Source organism: Stigmatopora argus, chromosome 4, assembly GCF_051989625.1.
Source record: "Stigmatopora argus isolate UIUO_Sarg chromosome 4, RoL_Sarg_1.0, whole genome shotgun sequence".
Lineage (NCBI taxonomy): Eukaryota > Metazoa > Chordata > Actinopteri > Syngnathiformes > Syngnathidae > Stigmatopora > Stigmatopora argus.
In genome coordinates, this window is record NC_135390.1 from 2,558,536 (window position 1) to 2,580,007 (window position 21,472).

A 21,472-nucleotide genomic window follows, 5' to 3' on the forward strand; every position below is an offset into this window, starting at 1 on the left:
TTTCTCTCTCTCTCACCCTCTCTCACACACTCTCGCTCACACTCTCTCGCTCACACTCTCTCGCTCACACTCTCTCGCTCACACTCTCTCTCACACTCCCTCTCCCTCTCTCACACACACTCTCGCTCACACTCTCTCGCTCACACTCTCTCGCTCACACTCTCTCGCTCACACTCTCTCGCTCACACTCTCTCGCTCACACTCTCTCGCTCACACTCTCTCGCTCACACTCTCTCGCTCACACTCTCTCGCTCACACTCTCTCGCTCACACTCTCTCGCTCACACTCTCTCGCTCACACTCTCTCGCTCACACTCTCTCGCACACACTCTCTCGCACACACTCTCTCGCTCACACTCTCTCGCTCACACTCTCTCGCTCACACTCTCTCGCTCACACTCTCTCGCTCACACTCTCTCGCTCACACTCTCTCGCTCACACTCTCTCGCTCACACTCTCTCGCTCACACTCTCTCGCTCACACTCTCTCGCTCACACTCTCTCGCTCACACTCTCTCGCTCACACTCTCTCGCTCACACTCTCTCGCTCACACTCTCTCGCTCACACTCTCTCGCTCACACTCTCTCGCTCACACTCTCTCGCTCACACACTCTCGCTCACACTCTCGCTCACACTCTCGCTCACACTCTCGCTCACACTCTCGCTCACACTCTATCACATTCTCTCTCACATTCTCTCTCATATTCTCTCTCACATTCTCTCACACACTCTTACACACTCTCACACTCTCTCAAACTCTCTCACTCTCTCTCACACTCTCTCTCACACTCTCTTTCTCACACTCTTTCACTCTCTCACACTCTCTCTCTCTCACTTTCTCTCTCTCTCACACTCTCTCTCACACTCTACCTCTCTCACACACACTCTCACACTCTCTCTCTTTCACTCTCTCACACTCTCTCTCTCACTTTCTCTCTCTCTCACTCTCTCAAACTTTCTCACTCTCTCTCTCACACTTTCTCTCACTCTCCCTCACACTCTCTCTTTCACGCTCTCTCACACGCTCTCTCACACTCTCTCACACACACTCTCTCACACTCTCTCACACACTCTCTCTTTCACTCTCTCACACACTCTCTCACACACTCTCTCTCACACTCTCTCACACACTCTCATACACTCTCACACACTCTCACACACTCTCACACACTCTCTCACACTCTCTCACACTCTCTCTTTCACTCTCACTCTCTCTCACACTCTCTCTCACACTCTTTCTCACACTCTCTCACACTCTCCCTCTCTCACACACACTCTCTCACTCTCACTCTCTCTCACACTCTCTCACATTCTCTCTCACACTCTCTCGCTCACACTCTCACTCACACTCTCTCTCTCACACTCCCCCTCACACAAACTCTCTCACACACTCTCTCACACACTCTCTCAAACACTCTCTCACACACTCTCTCACACACTCTCTCTCACACTCTCTCACACACTCTCTCTCACACTCTCACACACTCTCACACACTCTCTCACACTCTCTCACACACTCTCACACACTCTCACACACTCTCACACACTCTCTCACACACTCTCTCACACTCTCTCTCACACTCTCTCTCACACTCTCTCTCACACTCTCTCTCTTTCACTCTCTCTCTCACACTCTTTCTCACACTCTCCCTCTCCCTCTCTCACACACTCTCGCTCACACTCTCTCGCTCACACTCTCTCGCTCACACTCTCTCGCTCACACTCTCTCGCTCACACTCTCTCGCTCACACTCTCTCGCTCACACTCTCTCGCTCACACTCTCTCGCTCACACTCTCTCGCTCACACTCTCTCGCTCACACTCTCTCGCTCACACTCTCTCGCTCACACTCTCTCGCTCACACTCTCTCGCTCACACTCTCTCGCTCACACTCTCTCGCTCACACTCTCTCGCTCACACTCTCTCGCTCACACTCTCTCGCTCACACTCTCTCGCTCACACTCTCTCGCTCACACTCTCTCGCTCACACTCTCTCGCTCACACTCTCTCGCTCACACTCTCTCGCTCACACTCTCTCGCTCACACTCTCTCGCTCACACTCTCTCGCTCACACTCTCTCGCTCACACTCTCTCGCTCACACTCTCTCGCTCACACTCTCTCGCTCACACTCTCTCGCTCACACTCTCTCGCTCACACTCTCTCGCTCACACTCTCGCTCACACTCTCGCTCACACTCTCGCTCACACTCTCGCTCACACTCTCGCTCACACTCTCGCTCACACTATCACATTCTCTCTCACATTCTCTCTCACATTCTCTCTCACATTCTCTCACACTCTTACACACTCTCTCACACTCTCTCAAACTCTCTCTCTCTCACACTCTCTCTCACACTCTCTCTCTCACACTCTTTCTCTCACTCTCACTCACTCTCTTGCTCTCTCTCTCTTTCCATAATAAATTCCTCTACATGGTTAACATGCCTAATAAGATGTCTTACCTGGCCCTTAATGATATGCATGAAACGAGACATAAGCTCTGGACACTCAAGCAGGAAATGGAAGTGGTTAAAGATTATTTTTGGATTCCTAGGAAATAGAAGCACAAATACATATGGATATATGTATGGGCAATGGACAATGAAAGTTGGGAGGGTTAAACTAAAACTTGGACTTATTGATGAAACTTCAACCAATAGCCAAACTTTGGGCACAGTCAGGAGTCTACGGAAGCTTACTGTATTCACCATAAAAATAAAAAAAATCCCTGGCCGCTTTTCCAAATTACAGTGGTATTTTGAGATACCAACTTAATGCGTTCCGGGGCTGAGCTCATTTGTCGATTTACTCGTATCTCAAATCAACGTTTCCCATAGAAATGAACTAAATACAAATGAACTTGTTCCCACCATCTGAAAAAACACCAAAAAACAGAATATTACAATGGAAAAACATTTTTATTGGTTGTAATTCAACATCTACTAACAGAGTAACAAATAGTGGTTATGACGTTTATTAACAAAATGAGGCATTTTATACAATGGGAGTTCGAGAAAGAGAGCGAGTCACTTGACGAATGCGCTCGTAACGTAACATAACTTTAAATTTAACTTAAATGAATTTAGCTTCCTATACACTTAAAAATGTTTTAATCTTGCATTAGACTAAATTTAAACCTTCTTGTGCAATAACCAAGGCAAAGAGGTTAATGTATTCCACCGTGGTTTTCGCCGAAATTCCTGCTTCTCCATATGTATTGGCGAGCCAGCACAGTCACGCGGACACTACTCATGTTTTTGGAGTATTTCGTGCTTAATATCGATTGTCATTATACACCTTTTCTCCACACCATCCTTCATTGCACCGGCTTGCTTTGGATCCATTGTGTTTCCCTTGATTCTGCACTGACTAATGCAAGAAAAAATACACGGAAAAAATTCAACGCTCCGCCCAGTGCTCGTAGAGATCTTTGCACGAGGGAGATGCAGCGAGAGAGACAGTGCGGTGAAATCATAAAGCAGCCTCTTGCGGCCTGGCCAACTGGCTGTCTCAAATGCTCGTATTTCAAAATTTGTCTTGTATCTCAAATTGCTCGTATGTCGGGACACTCGTATGTCAAGGTATTACTGTAATTCATTTTTCTGGGCTGTTTTTTCTTTTTTTCTTTTTTTCTTTTTCATATCAATTTTTACTTGGGTTGTTTTTTGAATCATTTTTTTCTGGAGTTGTTTTTTTTAAATCCAGGGCGGTCCACCTGTGTGGAGTTTGTATGTTCTCCCAGGGCTTGTGTGGTATTTCTTTGGGCACTCCGGTTTACTCCCACATTCCAAAAACATGCACAGTAGTCTGATAGGACACACTAAATTGCCCCTAGGTATGAGAGTGTGCATGGTTGTCTGCCTCCACGTGCCCTGCAATCAGCTAGCCACCGGATTCAGGGTGTCCACGGCCTCTGGCCCGAGGTCAACTGGGATAGGTTCCAGCACCCACCCCGCGACCCTAATGAGAATACGGTTCAGAAAATGAATGAATGTTTTTTAAATACGTTTTTGTGTTCTTTTTTTTCAAATTAATTTATTTTTGGGGTAGTTTTTTTTAATTTTCTTTGTCTTCACCGTTTAAATAAAAATAATTTAAAAAAGAGCAAGCAGCAGTTAATGCAATACGAGTGTCCCAGCATACGAGAAATTTTATACGGGGAAAATTCCAAGTACAATTTTTGCCTTGAGATACGTGACAAATTTGAAATACGAGCATATGAGACGATTCCCGATGCGGCTGCTAAGTGGCCGAGTATACCAGAGGCTGCTTATGAGAACAGCCTCGCTCTGTCTTTCTCGCCACATCACCCTCGCGCAAAGACATACGAGCACCGGCCGTAAAGGTTGCATTTTTTGCATTAATCAGTGCAAAATTAAGGGGAAAACAATGGGGTTACAGTAAGCCATTGCAATGAAGGGCTAACCATAATTTCCAAGATATGCACTGACATTAATGAGATGTAGAGCCTTCGTTTAATATGCTTAAAAGATAAAAACCGGGAGATAGCGATAATCTGCGAAAAAGCCAGCAGAATCTACATGGGCTTGAAAAAGACACCAGCGAAACCCTTCAAAGCCAGTCATGGCTAGTTTTGAGGCATGGAGAAGCCAGGAACTTCCGAATGGGAACTCGCGGTGGAATACATTAACATCTTTGCCTCGGTTATCGCACAAGGTTTATATTTAGTGTTACGTAAGATTAAAAGTTACTTTTACGTGTGTGTGTGTATAGTAATCAAAGTTCATTTAAGTTAAATTTAAAGTTTATGTTATGTTACGATCGCGTTGCTGTCAAGTCTCTCTCCAGTCTTCCCTCTCTCTCTATCGCTCTCTCCAATCTTCCCTCTCTCTATCTCTCTCCAGTCTTCCCTCTCTCTCCATCTCTCTCTCCAGTCTTCCCTCTCTCACTATCTCTCTCTCTCCAGTCTTCCCTCTCTCACTATCTCTCTCCATCTCTCTCCATCTCTCTCCATCTCTCTCTCCCCCTCCCTCCCCCCTCCCTTTTTTTCTCCCTCTGGAGACCAGGCCCAGGAAAAAAAAATAGAAAAAATAATAATTAAAAAAACAACCCCAAAAAGAAATTTATATGAAAAAGAGTTTCCCCAAAAATGTATTTTAAAAAAACAACCTCAAAAAAATATTAATTTGAAAAACGGCCAGGGCTTTTTTTAAGGTGAATGCAATGAGCTTCCGTAGGAGTCTAAGGAATGGCTGAGTCTGACAATGAACACTGACCCACCTGTTTACAAAGCATTTCAGCACTTCGTCATGCTTGCAGACAAATTCAATAAAATGAGGGGATGTCATTCTGAGTAAAGACAAGAGAAAAAGCGATGAGTGAGAAACGGAGGCTAAATAGACAGCCAAAGCAATTCTGTCATATAAATTACTCATCTGAAACACACTAATGCCTACACACAAAATTACATTTTAATATTTCTTAATACATTCCTTTTTACTTTACTTTGTACTTTCTACTTTTTACTTTAATGTTTTTACAACTTTCCTTGTTCTGTTAGCCTGGCTTCTTTCGGCTACTTCTTTTTTTGGAACCATTCAGCCATGCCTACGATGTCACACACATGGGACTAGCTGTTACAATACGCAGCAGAAGGAGCAACACCTCAATCCCGCTGGAAATTCGGAAATGGACAAAAGTGCCAGGAGAAGAAGCAACGCTTCTGACCAACCATTCCATCGTGGGATAAGATGGAAGAGCTGTCGGCGCTTACTAGCAACGGAGTCGAGGTGACCTACTCTGCTACTGTTGTCTTCAGCTCCAGACTACTGAGGAACTGTGCGGATAAACTTGGAAGAGTGACTCTGCATATTCTCTACCTCAGTCACAGTCTGCAGAAGTTCCCCATCTTGTGGAAGACTTCCTGTGTGTGGTTCCAGTTTTTGTTTCCATTTTCCAGTTTGCATTTACTTTGTACTTTTTGCTTTTGCTTTGTTGTTGTGCGGCCTTTGCGACTGTACTGTCTAACTTATAACTATGCCTTTTCTTGCTACTGTCACAATGAAATTTCCCGAATACGGGATGAATAAAGTTATCCAATCCAATCCATACTTTTAATCAACAGAAAAACACAAAGCAAAACAGTCCTTCTAGTTTAGGAGTCAATATACTAAAAGGAATCTAGAGGCCGGCATCTGGTGAAGACCGCGGCCACGGCATTTAAGACCCTTAGAACGGGCTGGACTTCGGCTTCGCACCAGGGAACCCAAAGGTTGACGACTTATCCAAAAGAGTTGAAGACATCTCTGGTGACTCCATTTGAAATGTGTCCATTCCCGAATGTGTGAGCTCAGTTAATCGATCATACAGATATACTTTCGTGGGAGGATGATTGTGTTGTGTGTGTTGATAACCTAAGGAAAACAAGTATGGGGAAATTGCAGCCCTGATCCAGTACAAAGTTGGTATAGTCACTGTGGCTGATATATACGAATTTATTCCAAAATGTGTAAATTCAACAGTAAATCAGCTAAGGATAATAGCACGGGTCTTGTAAGAATTGAAAGTTTGTTGAGAACCAGTCTGCCTCGAGGTTTAAACGCTTAAATTTATGGATGTCAAAATATGACTTTGCTGACCAGCTTAATAAAATTAAGAAAAGGGTATACCTGCAGGTAAAAGTAAATTCAGCACGATAAAAAAAGAAAATAGATAAATAATTAAGAAGAGACAAAATTTTGGTTGTGAATAGCAAAAGAGAAAAAAGTAAGACAACTAAATTCGGTTGTCTTAATTGGTTTTAAGTGCACTCAAACTTGTATGTGACAGTCCTGTGTCTTCATGTTTTTTTCCCTTTTTTCTGTCTCCCAGTGTTCTCACAGCTGTGATCCGATGTGTATGTGATGCGTTAATTTGTTGAAATCAAACTGAGTATTTGGCGTCTAGTGGAATGGTGTTGTGAATTTTCTAAGGTGTCTGGATGTTAATTCAGTGGGTTGATGGTCTGATTTGAGTCTGATGTGGAAAGACGTCTACACGGATTTAGTAAAGATGATCTCTGGAATTGCAATGTGTGGGTGTCAGGAAGTAGAAAGCAGTCTTTAAACAATTTTCAAAGAAAATTTGGCGGATCCTTCCGTGAAAACATTACGTCAATTGACTCTAGCTATTGCTGAAGCAACCTTGTGTGTCTGGAAAAAATGAAAAAGGTTTTGCTATTGGATGAAGTTGTGCTTGGAGCATTTTTGAGATTATAGAGTCTCGGCAAATTGTGTGATGTTGTTGAAAACTGGATGCGAATTATATCTTACTTTGGACTAATGGTAGTCTTCTCTAAAATGCAATATTCACGGTTAAAAAGTGACATTTGAAACATGACACCTCACTGGGGCAGCATTTGTAAACAGGGCAAAACATCAAAGAATGTATGACAGATAAGCTGTGTGTGGATTGGATTGGATTGGATAACTTTATTCATCCCGTATTCGGTAAATTTCATTGTGACAGTAGCAAGAGGGTGATTAGACAGAACAAAGAGAATAAATCCTGCTTCTTGCAGCAATTCTAAAGCAAACAGTTAGCGGCTAAGCGTGCGCTTCTGTTGAACATTTCAGGATGAGAGGAACATATGGTCTGGAGGAAATTCAGGTTTCTGCGGTTACTATCGCATTTTTCGGATTCTACACAAAAATATTTTTCAAGTTACCGTAATCAGTTATAAAAAAAAAACCTTGGTGAAAGATTGGTTAGTTTGGTTTCAAAATGTGGAACAAAAGGAAGACATTTTAGACCAGTTTGTTGATTTCAAGGGCTCTTAGAAGGATTTCATATTTAATGATAAAACTAGCTTTCGGTGATAAAAATATTCATTAATATAGTTTTTGAATGGGTGGTTTATTGAAAAATAGTTAAACATTAGTTGGTTAAAGCGAAGAGGAAGAGAAAATTGGCAAAATTATTGCATAATGGCAACAATTGTGAGTCATTTGATCAAATTCTAAAATTGATCATTGAGACTGCTCGGCGAAATGGGAATTTTGGAAGCACTGAGGGAAAAACCTAATTTGTAGATGAGCTTTCCTAGGTGGGCTGCTTTATTGATTCATGGGAAGTCTCATGTCTCAACAAGGGGGGTGTTGGGCTGAGTGCACCGCCGCTATACAACGTTGGGTTAATTTGTTTTCTAAACATAAAATCTTTTAGAAGGGATTGTTTGATCTGTGCTCCATATAATGCCTAGGGTGGTACATGACCAAGACTTAGTCAATCCCCAAAATTAATACTGTATTTTCACACCTATAGGGCACACTAAAAAAGTCAAAAATTTTCTCTAAAATGGTCAATGCGCCCAATTGGTCGGTGCGCTTTGTCTGTGCACTAAATTCAATTTTTGTATGGCCCTGACCGCTTGAGTGACTCGTTTTATTTCTTGCCGGCACGCTACTTATTGCGATCAACCTAGCGGATGTTCACCCTAAAAATAGCCTCCCCACGCATTCCAAGCAATATGGTAAATCCATTTAAAAAATCCCAGGGGAGTGGCAAGGCATTTGACTTCCGTGTGCTCGCAGTGCTTTTAACACTCAAAAACACTCTCAATACTTAAAGAAACAGCACATTAGAGCTATAGAGAGGAAATTCCTGACGTGAATGACAACAGAATGCGGGTGTTAACGCTTGGAAAATGGACTGAAGCCATGGATCAAATACAATTTAACAGCTTTGCTAACGGATTGCCAATGGATTCCTAATGGATGGCCAACATAGTAGTTTGAGCAGGCAGCGTAGCACGAGTTACGTGACGATTTGGAATGAATTGTCGATGCCGATATAACAGCGAGGAGAATCAAAGGCTTGGGAGTGATGCATGTCACGAGTTACAATGGATTGGGGATGACTGGGCTCAGGTGTAGCACTGTTGTTCAAGTTCCCGGAATACACAACTCTTGACTGACAGTGGGGCCTAGCATGTTTATAGGTGTGAAAATACATTTCAAAGACTCCATATGGATATTACCAAATTAAATGACAGTGAGGGGAAGAAGTATTGTCTATTTTTTGTAGATGTTTTCTTCAACTGGATTGACATTTTTTTTATTTGATTAGATGACAAGCAAATTTGGCTATATTGGAAAATCATTGGAGAAGCGCATCAAATTTAGGTTAGCAGAAGGATATTGTGCTTCCCAACAGGAAACAGACCAACAGGAGACTTGAGTGGTCATCTGGAGCAAAAAGAAGAAGCACTGGCACGACACAAAGTGGGAAGGTCCATATCAAGTGAAGTGTTGCTGACTAACCAGCAGACAAAAAAATAACCGAGAGAGGGATTCCGCACTGGAAGAGTGTTATCTCGGTTAAAACGTTTGAGACAAGTGAGGGAATTTTTTTTATGATGAAATAAAAGGGAATGAATGAGATAACCACTCAAATATTGATTAGAAGGATTATTGCTCTGGGAGCACTGACATTACAGTAATCCCTTGAGTATCACGGTTAATGTAGACCAGACATGGCCGCGATAAACAAAAAAACGTGAAGTAGGGTCACTCCTATTTAAAAAAAAAACATTTTTTTTTAACTTAAGTGCTGAGTTCAAGTAGCAAGCGGAGGACAGGGGATTGGCTTCCCCTTGCGAGTTTCAGCGTGGATTGTCACACATTTTTATGAACTTTCCAAAAAAAATGTTTAATTAAAAAAAATAATTTCCATAGAAAAAAATCTGCGATGTAGTGAAGCAGCGATAGTTGAAGCCGGGATATTCCAGGGATTACTGTAATATTGGATTCATTATGAGTACAAATTGAGTACAAATTGTTTTAGAGCTTTTTTATCCTTTATTTTTACGTTTTATTGTCTCTTAAGATTTTACTTGTTACTTTGCTTGAGACATTATATTCCAAACTTTAATGTTTTAAAACTTTACTTTCAAGACTCTACTCCAAGACTCAAGTTGTGCGAGAGGCAGTCTTTGAGCTATTAGTTTAGTTTATCTTTGCGAATTCTGGACCGTATGCATGCATGTACATTTATGTGTATGTATGTATATATGTGCTAAACAACACGCTTATTTATTTATATATTTATTCATGTATTTATTTATTAACTTACTTATTACCTATCTATTTATGTCTAAAATGCCTTTCCTATTCCTGCATCCTCACCCTCTTGCTACTGTGACAACGAAATTTCCCGAATACGGGATGAATAAAGTTATCCAATCCAATCCAATCCAATCATCTGGGGAAGATCGTTTTTACAAATTATACAAGTAAATGTGGAAAACTTGAGGAGGAAAACCCAGATCTGCTATTGCTGAAATGATCACAGATGATTGTCTCATCTGTCAAGAGACGGTGGCGGTATTCAAAGAATACAATCTTCGCCGACACTATGAATCCCGTCACAAAGACAAGTACGATAGCTTGCAAGGCCAAATACGAGCAGACAACTCAAAGCGAAAAAGTGAACTACTATCTCAGTAGAATACATTTGTACGCCAAGCTCAGCTGAACCAGGCATCCGTTCGGGCCAGCTTTGGAGTTGCTAATCTGAGAGCAAGCAGCGGTAAGCCTTTCACTGACGGAGAGTTTGTTAAGAAATGTATGGATGCTGTCGCGGAGGAGGTGTGTCCCGAGAAGAAAGATGCATTTAATGCCGTAAGTCTGTTGGCGAGTACAAAATCCAGACGCGTTGAAGAAATCGGGAGTAATGTATATGCCCAGCTGCAGCAGAAGACGAAAGAATTTGACTTTTTTTCATTAGCACTGGATGAAAGCACGGACGTGCAAGACACAGCGCAACTGCTCATTTTTATTCGTGGAGTTAGCGCAAACTTTGAGATATGCGAGGATCTGGCAGCCCTCCAAAGTCTCAAAGGGACTACAATGGGAGAGGATATTTTCTACAAAGTGTGCCAAACCATGGAGAAGTTGGACCTGGACTGGTCAAAGCTAGCTAGCATCACGACTGACGGGGCTCCTAGCATGGTGGGCGAAACTCGCGGTCTAATGGGACGCATGAACCGGGAGTTGGAAAAAAGGGGTTTCACCGCCCCGCTACGAGTCCATTGCCTAATTCACCAGCAAGCACTGTGCTGCAAAGTGTTGACATGAGAGAGATTCTGCTCTGACAACTGAGCTGAACTTTTATCTGTTAAGATTGTGCATGGCACAACAGAAAGTTAATGTTCCATGGCTTTTTTTCTATGAAGAACCCAGAGAGTTATTTAGTTATTATTTATTTCATTAATAGTGTTATTTGTTTCCTGACTTTTTTTCTGTAAAGAACCTGGAAAGGGTTATTTGGTTATGTGTGGCTTTCTGGAAAACAATAAAAAAAATTAAGCTCCCCTACGATCGTCACACTTTTTCTGTTACAAACTGACACCGGCCCCCCATCAGAGAAGGGAAAGGTTATGTGGCCCTCACAGGAAAAAGTTTGGGGACCCCTGACCTAAACCATTAGCTATTAAAGTTATGTTAGTGTACTCGCACTCCTCGTGTCCGCCTGCTTCCCTGCATTTGGGTTCAGTCACGTTTCACACACTGCCACGTAACAGAACAATCCGACAAGCTATGGACCCAGCGGAAAGATGTCGCCATGAGCGCCAACAACGGCCTGCCCGTCACCCACCTGTCGCCAGCTCATGCTACCCTTGCTGTGCTTTCCACTGGAATATACAACTTAACTTCCATTGCCCTCCATCGACCACCTTTTCTGAATGTGAGGACAGTCTAGATTTAATTGACCTGCTGGACTCGACCCAGAATGTGACTTCCTGACCCCATATTGTTCACAACAGTCACTCTTGGAAAGATATTCCCTGCCTGTAGCCCCTGGCGGGGACAGCAGTGTAGAACTCCCGCCGGCCGTCCTGCAGACCCGGACTCCCGGCCGTTGACGCTCTAAAAGTCTTTTTTCCCCTTTTTTGGCGGGAGAACACGGTAGGGTGAGCCTTCCTGAATTGCTGAGGAGGACCACTGTCAGGCCATTCGCCCCGAGGCAGCGGCGAGGAGTGGGGCGGTTATCAATGCCCGAGTTCCCGAGAAGGCACTCCACTCGCCAGCTCCAGCTCCTGATTCTTGCCAGCCCCAGATCCTGCCCTTCACCAAGCTACAGGTCAATTCAGGTCCAACGGTCAGTGACTTAAACTGCAACCTTGACGGCGGAGGTCAGTAACACAGACTCCGACCTTGACGCCGGAGGTTAGGACGGCCGCGGCGTGGACTGCGGGCATGGCGCTAGTGAGGTAGACGCTGGAGGCGCAGGCAAGGCGACCTGCGACCCATCGTGCCTTCAGGGCAAGTCGGCCTGCGACATCGCCTCTCCAGAGACCGTTCAGGTCGAGGCACCCGGCCGCTTTCTTGTGGGCCGACTTAGACGACTGAAACTCACAAGCGCAGTCTTCCGCTTGCCACTAAGAAGACGGAAGACAGGGGACTGTCACTTAACTCAGCACCGAAAAAGAAAAGTGGCGGGCAGCAGGCTTTTATCTGAACAAAGAGTTTTCTGAGCAGACTTGACGGCCGGGAGCCTCTGTGAGAGTGGATTTTTTTCAGAAATGAGAGCTCTGGGCAATATTACGGTGGACGCTGTGGCTATAAACCGAAAATAGAGCTCGCTCAGTGGACTGAATGGCCGAGAGCCTCAGGGTCGCATAGCTGATGGTGGAATTTCGCAGAAATGTTTCAAATGGCAAGCTATGGGCGACGTAATGTGAATGTTCAGTCCTCCCCCCTCCCCAAACAAAGTCAGCAATAAAGATGAAGAAAATGGTCTTTGTACTCTCAGAATTTGCAAGAAATTTTCAATTTGGCATGCAGTTTGCAACAACGGGTCCTGGAGATTGATGACAACATGGTCAAAGCCATGGAATATGGCAATCGTCTTGGCAGTTTCATGTCCTTGTACAAAAGCATATTTGTACAGAGCTGCCAACCTCCATAGACTCCATTTCAGAAGTACCCTTGTCCCATTTCCGGAGTATTTCCGGGGTGAATGTGATTCATGCAAAATCGATATAAAATGCAAAAACAAGTGGACAATTTAAATCAAACTGTTATGTTTTTACATCAATTGAAATATTGTGTTTTTGCAAACTATTGAAAAAGTACAGCATAATGAAAATAACTATCTTTGTGCGTTGCGTTTACAGTCAGTAATTCCACCATGTGTTACGCTGAAGTCACATGCATGTTGTTGTGGGAGGTTACGAGAGCCTAACCCAGCTGACTTCGGGCGAAAGGCAGATGACACCCTCTACTGGTCACCCGTAAGACGTAGGGCACACACAGAGACAAACGACCATACACACTCACAATGATACCGCCACCAGCAGGAATTGAGCGCACATGTACCTTCACCGAAGTCAGGTGAGTGAACCCCTACCCCAGAAGGCGGAAATGCATTTTGTGCATTGTGCAAATGTTGGTCCTTTTCAAGATGGCGTCAACATGGGATATGTCGTGAATAAAGTTCTGCAAGTGTCTGGATTTCTTAAAAGTTTCATCCAAATCGGGATCCATTTTGCGCTTATTCCGAGGAGGCATATTGACTTACCAGTGCTGTGTACGCCTACTTCCTTTAGAACAACACCGGAAATTATAGGATTTGTTTCAAAACAAAAGACTGGTGGTTTAGTCAGCCTTAATAATACTTTTAAAGTACAAATATTCTGAGAACTTTTGACAACATTGTCGCGCTGTGGCTAATCAATCATAATCAATGGGAGTAGGCATGCAGAAGAATCTAATGGAAAAAAAAATGTTTAAAGCCGCACGAGAGGTAGTGTCGGCGCCACAATGCTCACGTAACACTCCTAGTGATGCATTCGGTACTGAGCTCTCTCAACAGCGGTTCACATATTTTACCTCACAGTTTAGCGGAGAGACATATGCACCTACCAAAACGCCATATATGGCTCCCGAGCCATAGTTTCCCTACCCCTGGTGTAGTTGAATCAAGATGGCGGAAGCCATCGCGATGGTGTGGATTCCGAGGCATTTAAATTGAAAATTTGGTACTTTTCCGAAATGGAGTTTAGATTGCATTTCCGGGTAAACCCCGGAAATTCCATTGTAGTTGGCAGGTCTGTTTGGACCAAAAAAGAAACAGCGGTCACAACTCCCCATCACCATCTTCCTTGTGCGTGAAAACCTCTCGCAAAAGCTCATCCTGAAGATTCCATCGATGATCCAATGCCTCTCGAATATGACAAAGAGGACTTGGATTTAAGCTCCCAATAACCAGTTTTCTTTTTTATTTAAATCAAGCGCGGCTCAGTGGCGCGAGTGGTTAGCAAGTCGGCCTCTCAGCTCTGGGGGTCACAGCTCTGGGGTCCTGGGTTCAAATCCAGGTCATGTCCATCTCTGTGGAGTTTGCATGTTCTCCCCGGGCCTGCGTGGGTTTCCTCCAGGTACTCCAGTTTCCTCCCACATTCCAAAAACATGCACGGTAGGATGATGGGACACTTGAAAATTGCCCCTAGGTATGGGTGTGAGTGTGCATGGTTGTCCATCTCCTTGTGCCCTGCGATCGGCTAGCCACTGATTCAGGGTATCCCCCGCCTCTGGCCCGGAGACAGCTGGGATTGGCTTCAGCACCCCCCGCGACCCTAATGAGGATAAAGCAGTTCAGAAAATGAGATGAGATAAGATTTAAATCAGCGAGGTGGAACTATTTTTACTGTGAGTAGTGCTTGATTTTTTTTCTCTAAATATATAGATTATATTTATATATACATTGTCTATAACTGATACATTTAATAAATCCACTTCTTGATAATTGTACTTGTATATTTTTGTATAGGCACGAAAACATGTAGTATGGTACTAATATTAGGGGTGATCCTACTTGGCGGTTTTTCAATTATCAGGGCCATTTCTACATTATCCATGACATTCGAGGGATTACTGTAGTTTGTTACTCAATGTTACTTCTCCTTGTGATTGCCAATCCATGTTGTTGCCTGCTCCTTGTGTGTGTGCCAAATCAGCTGTCATCCATGTTTTGCTCTCAACCTGCTGTGTCTTATGTATTTAAGATCCCCCTTTCCCGTTTTCTTTGTTGTTTTGATGTCGATGTCACAAGTCATAATTGTTTCATGGGCCCACCCTACCTGTTTTTTGTTATTATATTGGCTTTTGGCTCTTTTGTTTTCTACCTGAAGTTTTGTTTGAAAAACAAGATATTTCGCGTTCCACAGCTCATCTTTGCCACTCTATTTCTCTGCACTTGAGATCAGCACTGGTTTTTCATCGCTTTCTCGCAGTGTGCTAGTGTAGCCCTGCTTTGCTACCTTGGGACAACTTGCTGGGATTGATAGAACAATTAATTCTTCTGTATGCCATAAAATGATGAATGAAAACATCTGACCATTGGTTTGTTTTATTTTCATTGTACATAGCTTTCTGTAGTCTAATCTGAAATTTAAATATGCTGTTACGTGCCCTGCCTCTGAGAGAGGAAGAGCCTCAAAAGAGTCAACTGCGTATGCACAGCACATCTTAAACAAAAAATTGTAGTTTTTGACGATTGACTGGTGATGAGTTTAGGGTGTAGTTCACCTTTTGACCAAATGAATAATAATGAATTATCATCTTCCAGACCACGCATCCTCAAAATGGTTGCGGGGGTTGCTGGACCCTAACCCAGCTGATTTTGGGCGAAGGACAGACTACAGCCTAGACTGGTCACTAGTCAGCCGTAGGGCACACAGAGAGACAAACGACCATATGAACTCACAATCAGACCGCCACCAGGGGGAATTGAGCCCGTGCCTGCCGGTGACACCACGAGACGGCCATAATAATGAATGAATAATAAAAGTAATGATAAAACAAACCCTGCAATGAGTCATCATCTTATCGTGGTGGAGGGGTTTGTGCGTCCCAATGATCCTAAGATCAGAATTCTGTTCATCCCTTTTATGTACAGAATACCTAGACGCAGTTGTGTTGATGAGGGGGTCCTGCTTTTTGCAGTGGTCCTGATGGTGTCACCATGCAACGTGGTCCAACTCGTACTGGTACAATTCACATTTGAGTGTGATATTGGTCAGGATGAGAATCAGCACTTTTAAACCTGAGATCATGGTCCTCAGTCGGAAAAAGGGGGGCCTTCGTGGTCCGTTCAGGTATGAGGTCCTTCTCCAAGTAGAGGAGTTCAAGTATGAACATGGTTGAACAGAGATAGTTAGCGAGTGGTGTCTTCACCCATCCCTACCAACTACAGTATTCCCTCGAATTTCGCGGCTAATGTAGAGCAGAAATGACTGTGATAATCTAAAAAACGCTATGTTGGATCACCCCTATTATTTCTTCCAGATGTACATGCTTTCACGTCCATACAATATCAAGAAGTGTACGTTACACAATTATATACTGAAATGTACTAATCTTTAAATAGAATGTATATACAATAAATGTGTAAAAACTTTAAATACTGTACTCACCTCTGACAACATCTCTCTGCTTAATGAATAATAAAAGTAATGATAAAACAAACCCTGCAATGAGTCATCACCTTATCGTGGTGGAGGGGTTTGTGCGTCCCAATGATCCTAAGATCAAAATTCTGTTCATCCCTTTTATGTACAGAATACCTAGACGCAGTTGTGTTGATGAGGGGGTCCGGTTGAGAGGGCTCGGTAATTTGGATCCAAAATGGCGGCGCACACGGGTGCAGCGGCTCTTTGCTCTCCAGTTTGGTGTTTTCTTTTCTCAATCCTATCGTTATTTACCAACATCTGCGAGGCAAACTTTTCCTACAGTCGACACGACTTAATTTCTATCGGAAGGAGATGCGATATATCCGATGTCACAACAAACTACCAACGAACCTACAATATCCCCGAGTGCATCTCGAGACCTCCGGGATCTCCCTGGACAGTCAGCCCACTCAAAGCACGTCGAAGGAGGCGAAGGCGGCGGAGAGAAAGGAAGCAAAAGCGCGGTTGTCGGGCGGGCCTTGCTGCTAAGCTAAGTCAACAACCACACCGAGCACCGCTTCCGAGTATCTTTTTGACCAACGCCAGATCCATCACCCACAAAATGGATGAGTTGGAACTTCGAATTGCTACCAACAGCTTTGTTGAGAACTGTAACATTATTCTCATCACGGAAACGTGGCTACACCCGCAAATCCCTGACGCTGCGTTATCGCTAGCTAGCCGAACGCTTTTTCGGAACGATCGTTCAAAGGAACTAACAGGCAAAAGCAGAGGAGGACTTTGCTTGTTCATACAAAATGAATGATGTGGTGACAGTAGGATCATTGACACTCACTGTTCCCCGGACTTAGAACTATTGGCAGTACGATGTAGGCCCTACTATCTACCGAGAGAGCTAACGGTCGTCATAGTAACGGCGATCTATATTCCTCCTGATGCTAACGTCAACACGGCATTAAACCTCCTGCTAATGGCTGTAAACAAACAACAGCTTCACCACCCCGATGGAGTCTTTATTGTTGCTGGTGACTTCAACAGAGCATGTTTAAAGACTGTTCTACCCAAGTTTATCCAATACGTAAAATGTCACATGAGGGGAGACAAAATTCTTTACCATGTTCATTCTAACATCAAACATGCTTACAAAGCCACTTCCCTCCCTCACCTAGCTGGATCGGATCAACTCTGTCTAGCCCTCACCCCAGCATACACTCCATTCCGGAGGCTAACAAGGCCACAAATAAAGACAATAAAAACTTGGCCCGAGGACGCCCTTTCTCAGCTGCAGGACTGATTTTTCCGCACCAACTGGGAACTCTTTGAACACGACAACCTCCAGGATTATACGGACGCTGTACTTTCCTATATCAAAAACTGCATGGACAACGTCACTATAAATAAATACGGGTTTTTCCTAACCAAAAACCCTGGATTACCAAGGAGACACAGGCACTCATCAAATGCCGTAACACCGCTTTCAGATCAGGGGACAAGATGAAATATAGAGCTGCCAGAGCTGAGCTGAAAAGAGGCATTAAAAAGGCCAAGGCAGAATATACTAAGAAAATTGAGGAGCACTTCACAGAAAATAACCCAAAGAAGATGTGGCAGGGAATACGACATATTACCAACTACAATAACAATAATATGTCTGTGAACGCAGATGCCTCACTAGCGGAGGAACTGAACCGTTTCTTTGCCCGCTTTGAGACTGACAAATCAGACCCAGTCTCAACACCCCCCGCCACTACCCTGCAGCAATACACTGAAGTTCCAGGAACAGGAAGTGAGACTGGAAATGCGGTCTGTGAATACCAGGAAGGCTGCTGGCCCTGATGTAGTACCTGGGAAGGTGCTCAAAGCCTGTGCTGACCAGCTGGCTGGAGTCTTCACAAAAATCTTCAATTGTTCCCTGCAACAATCCATCATTCTATCCTGCCTGAAATCTGCCACCATTAGCCCTGTCCCCAAAAAGCCAACCATTGACAGCATGAATGATTATAGGCCTGTTCCTCTCACGCCTGTGATCATGAAGTGCTTTGAAAAGTTGATAGCCCGCCATATCAGGAATACAATCTCTCCCTCAGTTGACCCTCACCAGTTTGCTTATAGAGCTAACAGGTCCACTGAGGATGCTATCACCATTGCTCTACATTGAGCCACCTGGAACACCATGGGAATTACGTGAGGATGCTTTTCATTGACTATAGCTCAGCCTTCAACACCATGAAACATTCTGACTGACAAACCCTCCCACCTTGGACTATCCTCCTCCATCTGCTGTTAGGTAAAGAACTTCCTAACCAACCGACCACAAACTGTTAGACTTGGTTCCCACCTTTCTTCCTCCATTACACTGAGCAATGGCTCCCCCCAAGGCTGTGTACTGAGTCCTCTTCTGTACTCCCTGTACACTTATGACTGTACACCAACCCACCAGTCTAACTACATCATCAAATTTGCTGATGACACCACTGTGGTCGGACTCATCTCAGAAGGGGATGAGGCGGCCTATAGAGACGAGGTCAACAAACTGTCTTCGTGGTGCTCGATGAACAACCTCACACTGAACAACACAAAAACTAAAGAAATAATCCTGGACTTGCGCAAACAGAGCACAGATCTGGCCCCACTCCTCATAAATGGAGTTCGTGTAGACAGGGTCCAGTCCTTTAAATTCCTGGGGGTCCACGTCACGGACAAGCTCTCCTGGTCCACAAACACCACGGCAGTAGTGAAGAAGGCCCAGAAACGACTCCATTTCCTGAGGTTACTCAGGAGGAACAACTTGGACACTAAGCTTCTGGTAACTTTCTATAAAGCCACTGTGGAGAGCATCCTGGCATACGGCATCACAGTGTGGTACGCTGGAAGCACGGCAGCAGACAAAAAGGCCATGCAGAGAGTGATTAACACTGCCCAGAGGATCGTCGGCTGCTCTCTGCCCCCACTGGAACATATTGCCAGCCCTCTCTACCTCAGCAGAGCCGGGAACATTGTTGGGGACCCGGACCACCCTGGTCACAACCTGTTCCAGCTGCTTCCCTCTGGCAGGCACTACCGGTCTCACAAAGCACGGACAAAGAGGCTTAAGGACAGCTTCTTTCCCACAGACATCAGGACTCTGAATTTGCAGTAGCACGACACACAATCCCCTTTGTGTAACAATTTCGGGGTGAGGAAACATGAAGGACGTTGGGCGGTGATCTGCCTCCTGCTGGCTAACTGAAGGTAAGTAAGCAGACAGTGGGAGGTAAGTGATCCATTTTATTCTTTGTTGGCATCGGTGAGGCAAACCTTTTCGCAGTCGCCGGGAGTTGGTTGCGCTCGGGAGGTGATGCAATGTATCCATCACGGCAGAGTGCCAGCAAGTCTGAAACTATCCCTTGGTTGGGCTCTTGCCTGGGAAAAGCGCACTTTGTGGAGAAGCACTTTCAATTTCGTCATACGCAGCTGGGTATGATGACAATTAGGCTTTTGTAGTCAATGATGATGACAAGCCTAAGTCTGATTTTTTTTAATGCAATCCTTCTCTTTTAATAAAAAAAAAGACAATGAGAGACCTGTGCAGTACGTTTAAGGTGAATTGAAGATGATTTAGCGCGTAGGTTATTGAGAGCTTTATTGCAAATCATGCTCCTGGCCGACCATTCCCCACAGAGCGCTTTATTTTCGGTTAAGGGCAACGACGTCCGTCAACTTGCACTTTTCTCCTTTGTGGCGGCATCTTATCCACCGAGATGGCTTTATTTTTGGATAAGAGTGGCGGCGTCCGCCCAGTGTCAGCCATTTTTCTTCTTTGGCGCCGAGTTGGGCGGCAGTCCCCTGTCTTCCGCTTGCGAGTTTCAACGAGTATGTGACATTTTTATGATTTTTTAAATTCGGATACTTAATAGCAAGTACCATGATAGGCCAAAGCCGTGAAGTGGAGAAGGAACACAGTACTTTTTCCAAACAGGCCCAGATTGCTTTATCGTCCACTGCCAGTAGTAAATAAAAATATTTAGAAACCACATTTTTTTGGGTTGGCTCTGCGTGATTTTAGTATTGATCTGATGGTCATATTGTGTGTATGCAAAAAACATATAAAAAGGAGGTACATACTTTTTTATGGCCCTGTATGCTATACCACATCACTAAAAGTATACTACTTTATGTAGAGCCATGGTTTTTGTCGTCCCGAACGATTGATAAGAATGAGAATGGACAAACCCTTGTGGCATCTGGCAAGAGCAGCACATGTAAAAGGCTTGTATCACAGCGCTAAGCCGATTGGCTGTCATCGAGATAACGTCTTCCCCATCAACATATACTTCTTTTTCCATGACAATCTGATGGTCCAGTGAGGTGGGGAGGCTTGTCGTGGTACTAGAGCGACCGACTTCACGCTGTTTTTGAAGCAGGGAGGCTATCTCATTGTTAGAAATGGTGGATGAGCAGTTGGTGTTTCTGTTTATTTCAGTGGAGATCAGTACCAGCCACTCGTCAAGTGAATGCCAAAGCAGCTCCAGTGGCTGTAAAGACAAACAAAATGCGACAGGATTTTGAGATAAACAAAGAACAAAGGTAATACAGTGGTACCTCGAGTTACGAGCTTAATGCGTTCCGAGACTGAGCTCGTATGTCAATTTTCTTGTAACTCAAACGAACGTTTCCCATAGAAATGAACTAAAAACTAATTAATTTGTTCTAACCCTCTAAAAAAACACCCCAAACAGGATATTGTATTGGAAAAACCTTTTTATTTGTTCTAATTCGCCATCTATTAACAATGTAACAAATAACTAGTGGTTTAATAGTACTAAAGTGTTTAATAGTTCTAAAATTATACGGATTTCGAAGGGGGGAGAGAGAGAGACTAACAGAGAGAGGGGAGGAACAGGAGGGGGACTTTTTGCACGGCAACGCGCTCGTAACATAACATAAACAAATTTAAATGAACTTGGATTACGATGCAGACACTCAAAAATAAATTTAATACCTAACACAAAACTTTATTCTAATTTAGTTTGACATTTTGATACCTTTCTTCTCCTGGGTTGGCGCTTTTTGCCCCGCCTCCA

The 21,472-nt window shown here is 44.0% G+C and overlaps 1 protein-coding gene across 4 annotated transcripts in view; it reads right to left on the reverse strand.

Moving 5' to 3' along the window:
* hace1 (HECT domain and ankyrin repeat containing E3 ubiquitin protein ligase 1) overlaps positions 1–21,472 on the reverse strand; it is a 133,673-nt gene that overhangs the window by 63,124 nt on the left and 49,077 nt on the right. For all 4 annotated transcript variants that reach the window (XM_077599241.1, XM_077599242.1, XM_077599240.1 and 1 more), the window contains 3 exons: positions 20,622–20,923; positions 5,240–5,308; positions 2,461–2,548 (listed from right to left, as the gene is read on the reverse strand). In XM_077599241.1, the coding sequence (XP_077455367.1) occupies positions 2,461–2,548; positions 5,240–5,308; positions 20,622–20,923 (459 nt within the window). The remainder of the gene's footprint in view (positions 1–2,460; positions 2,549–5,239; positions 5,309–20,621; positions 20,924–21,472) is intronic.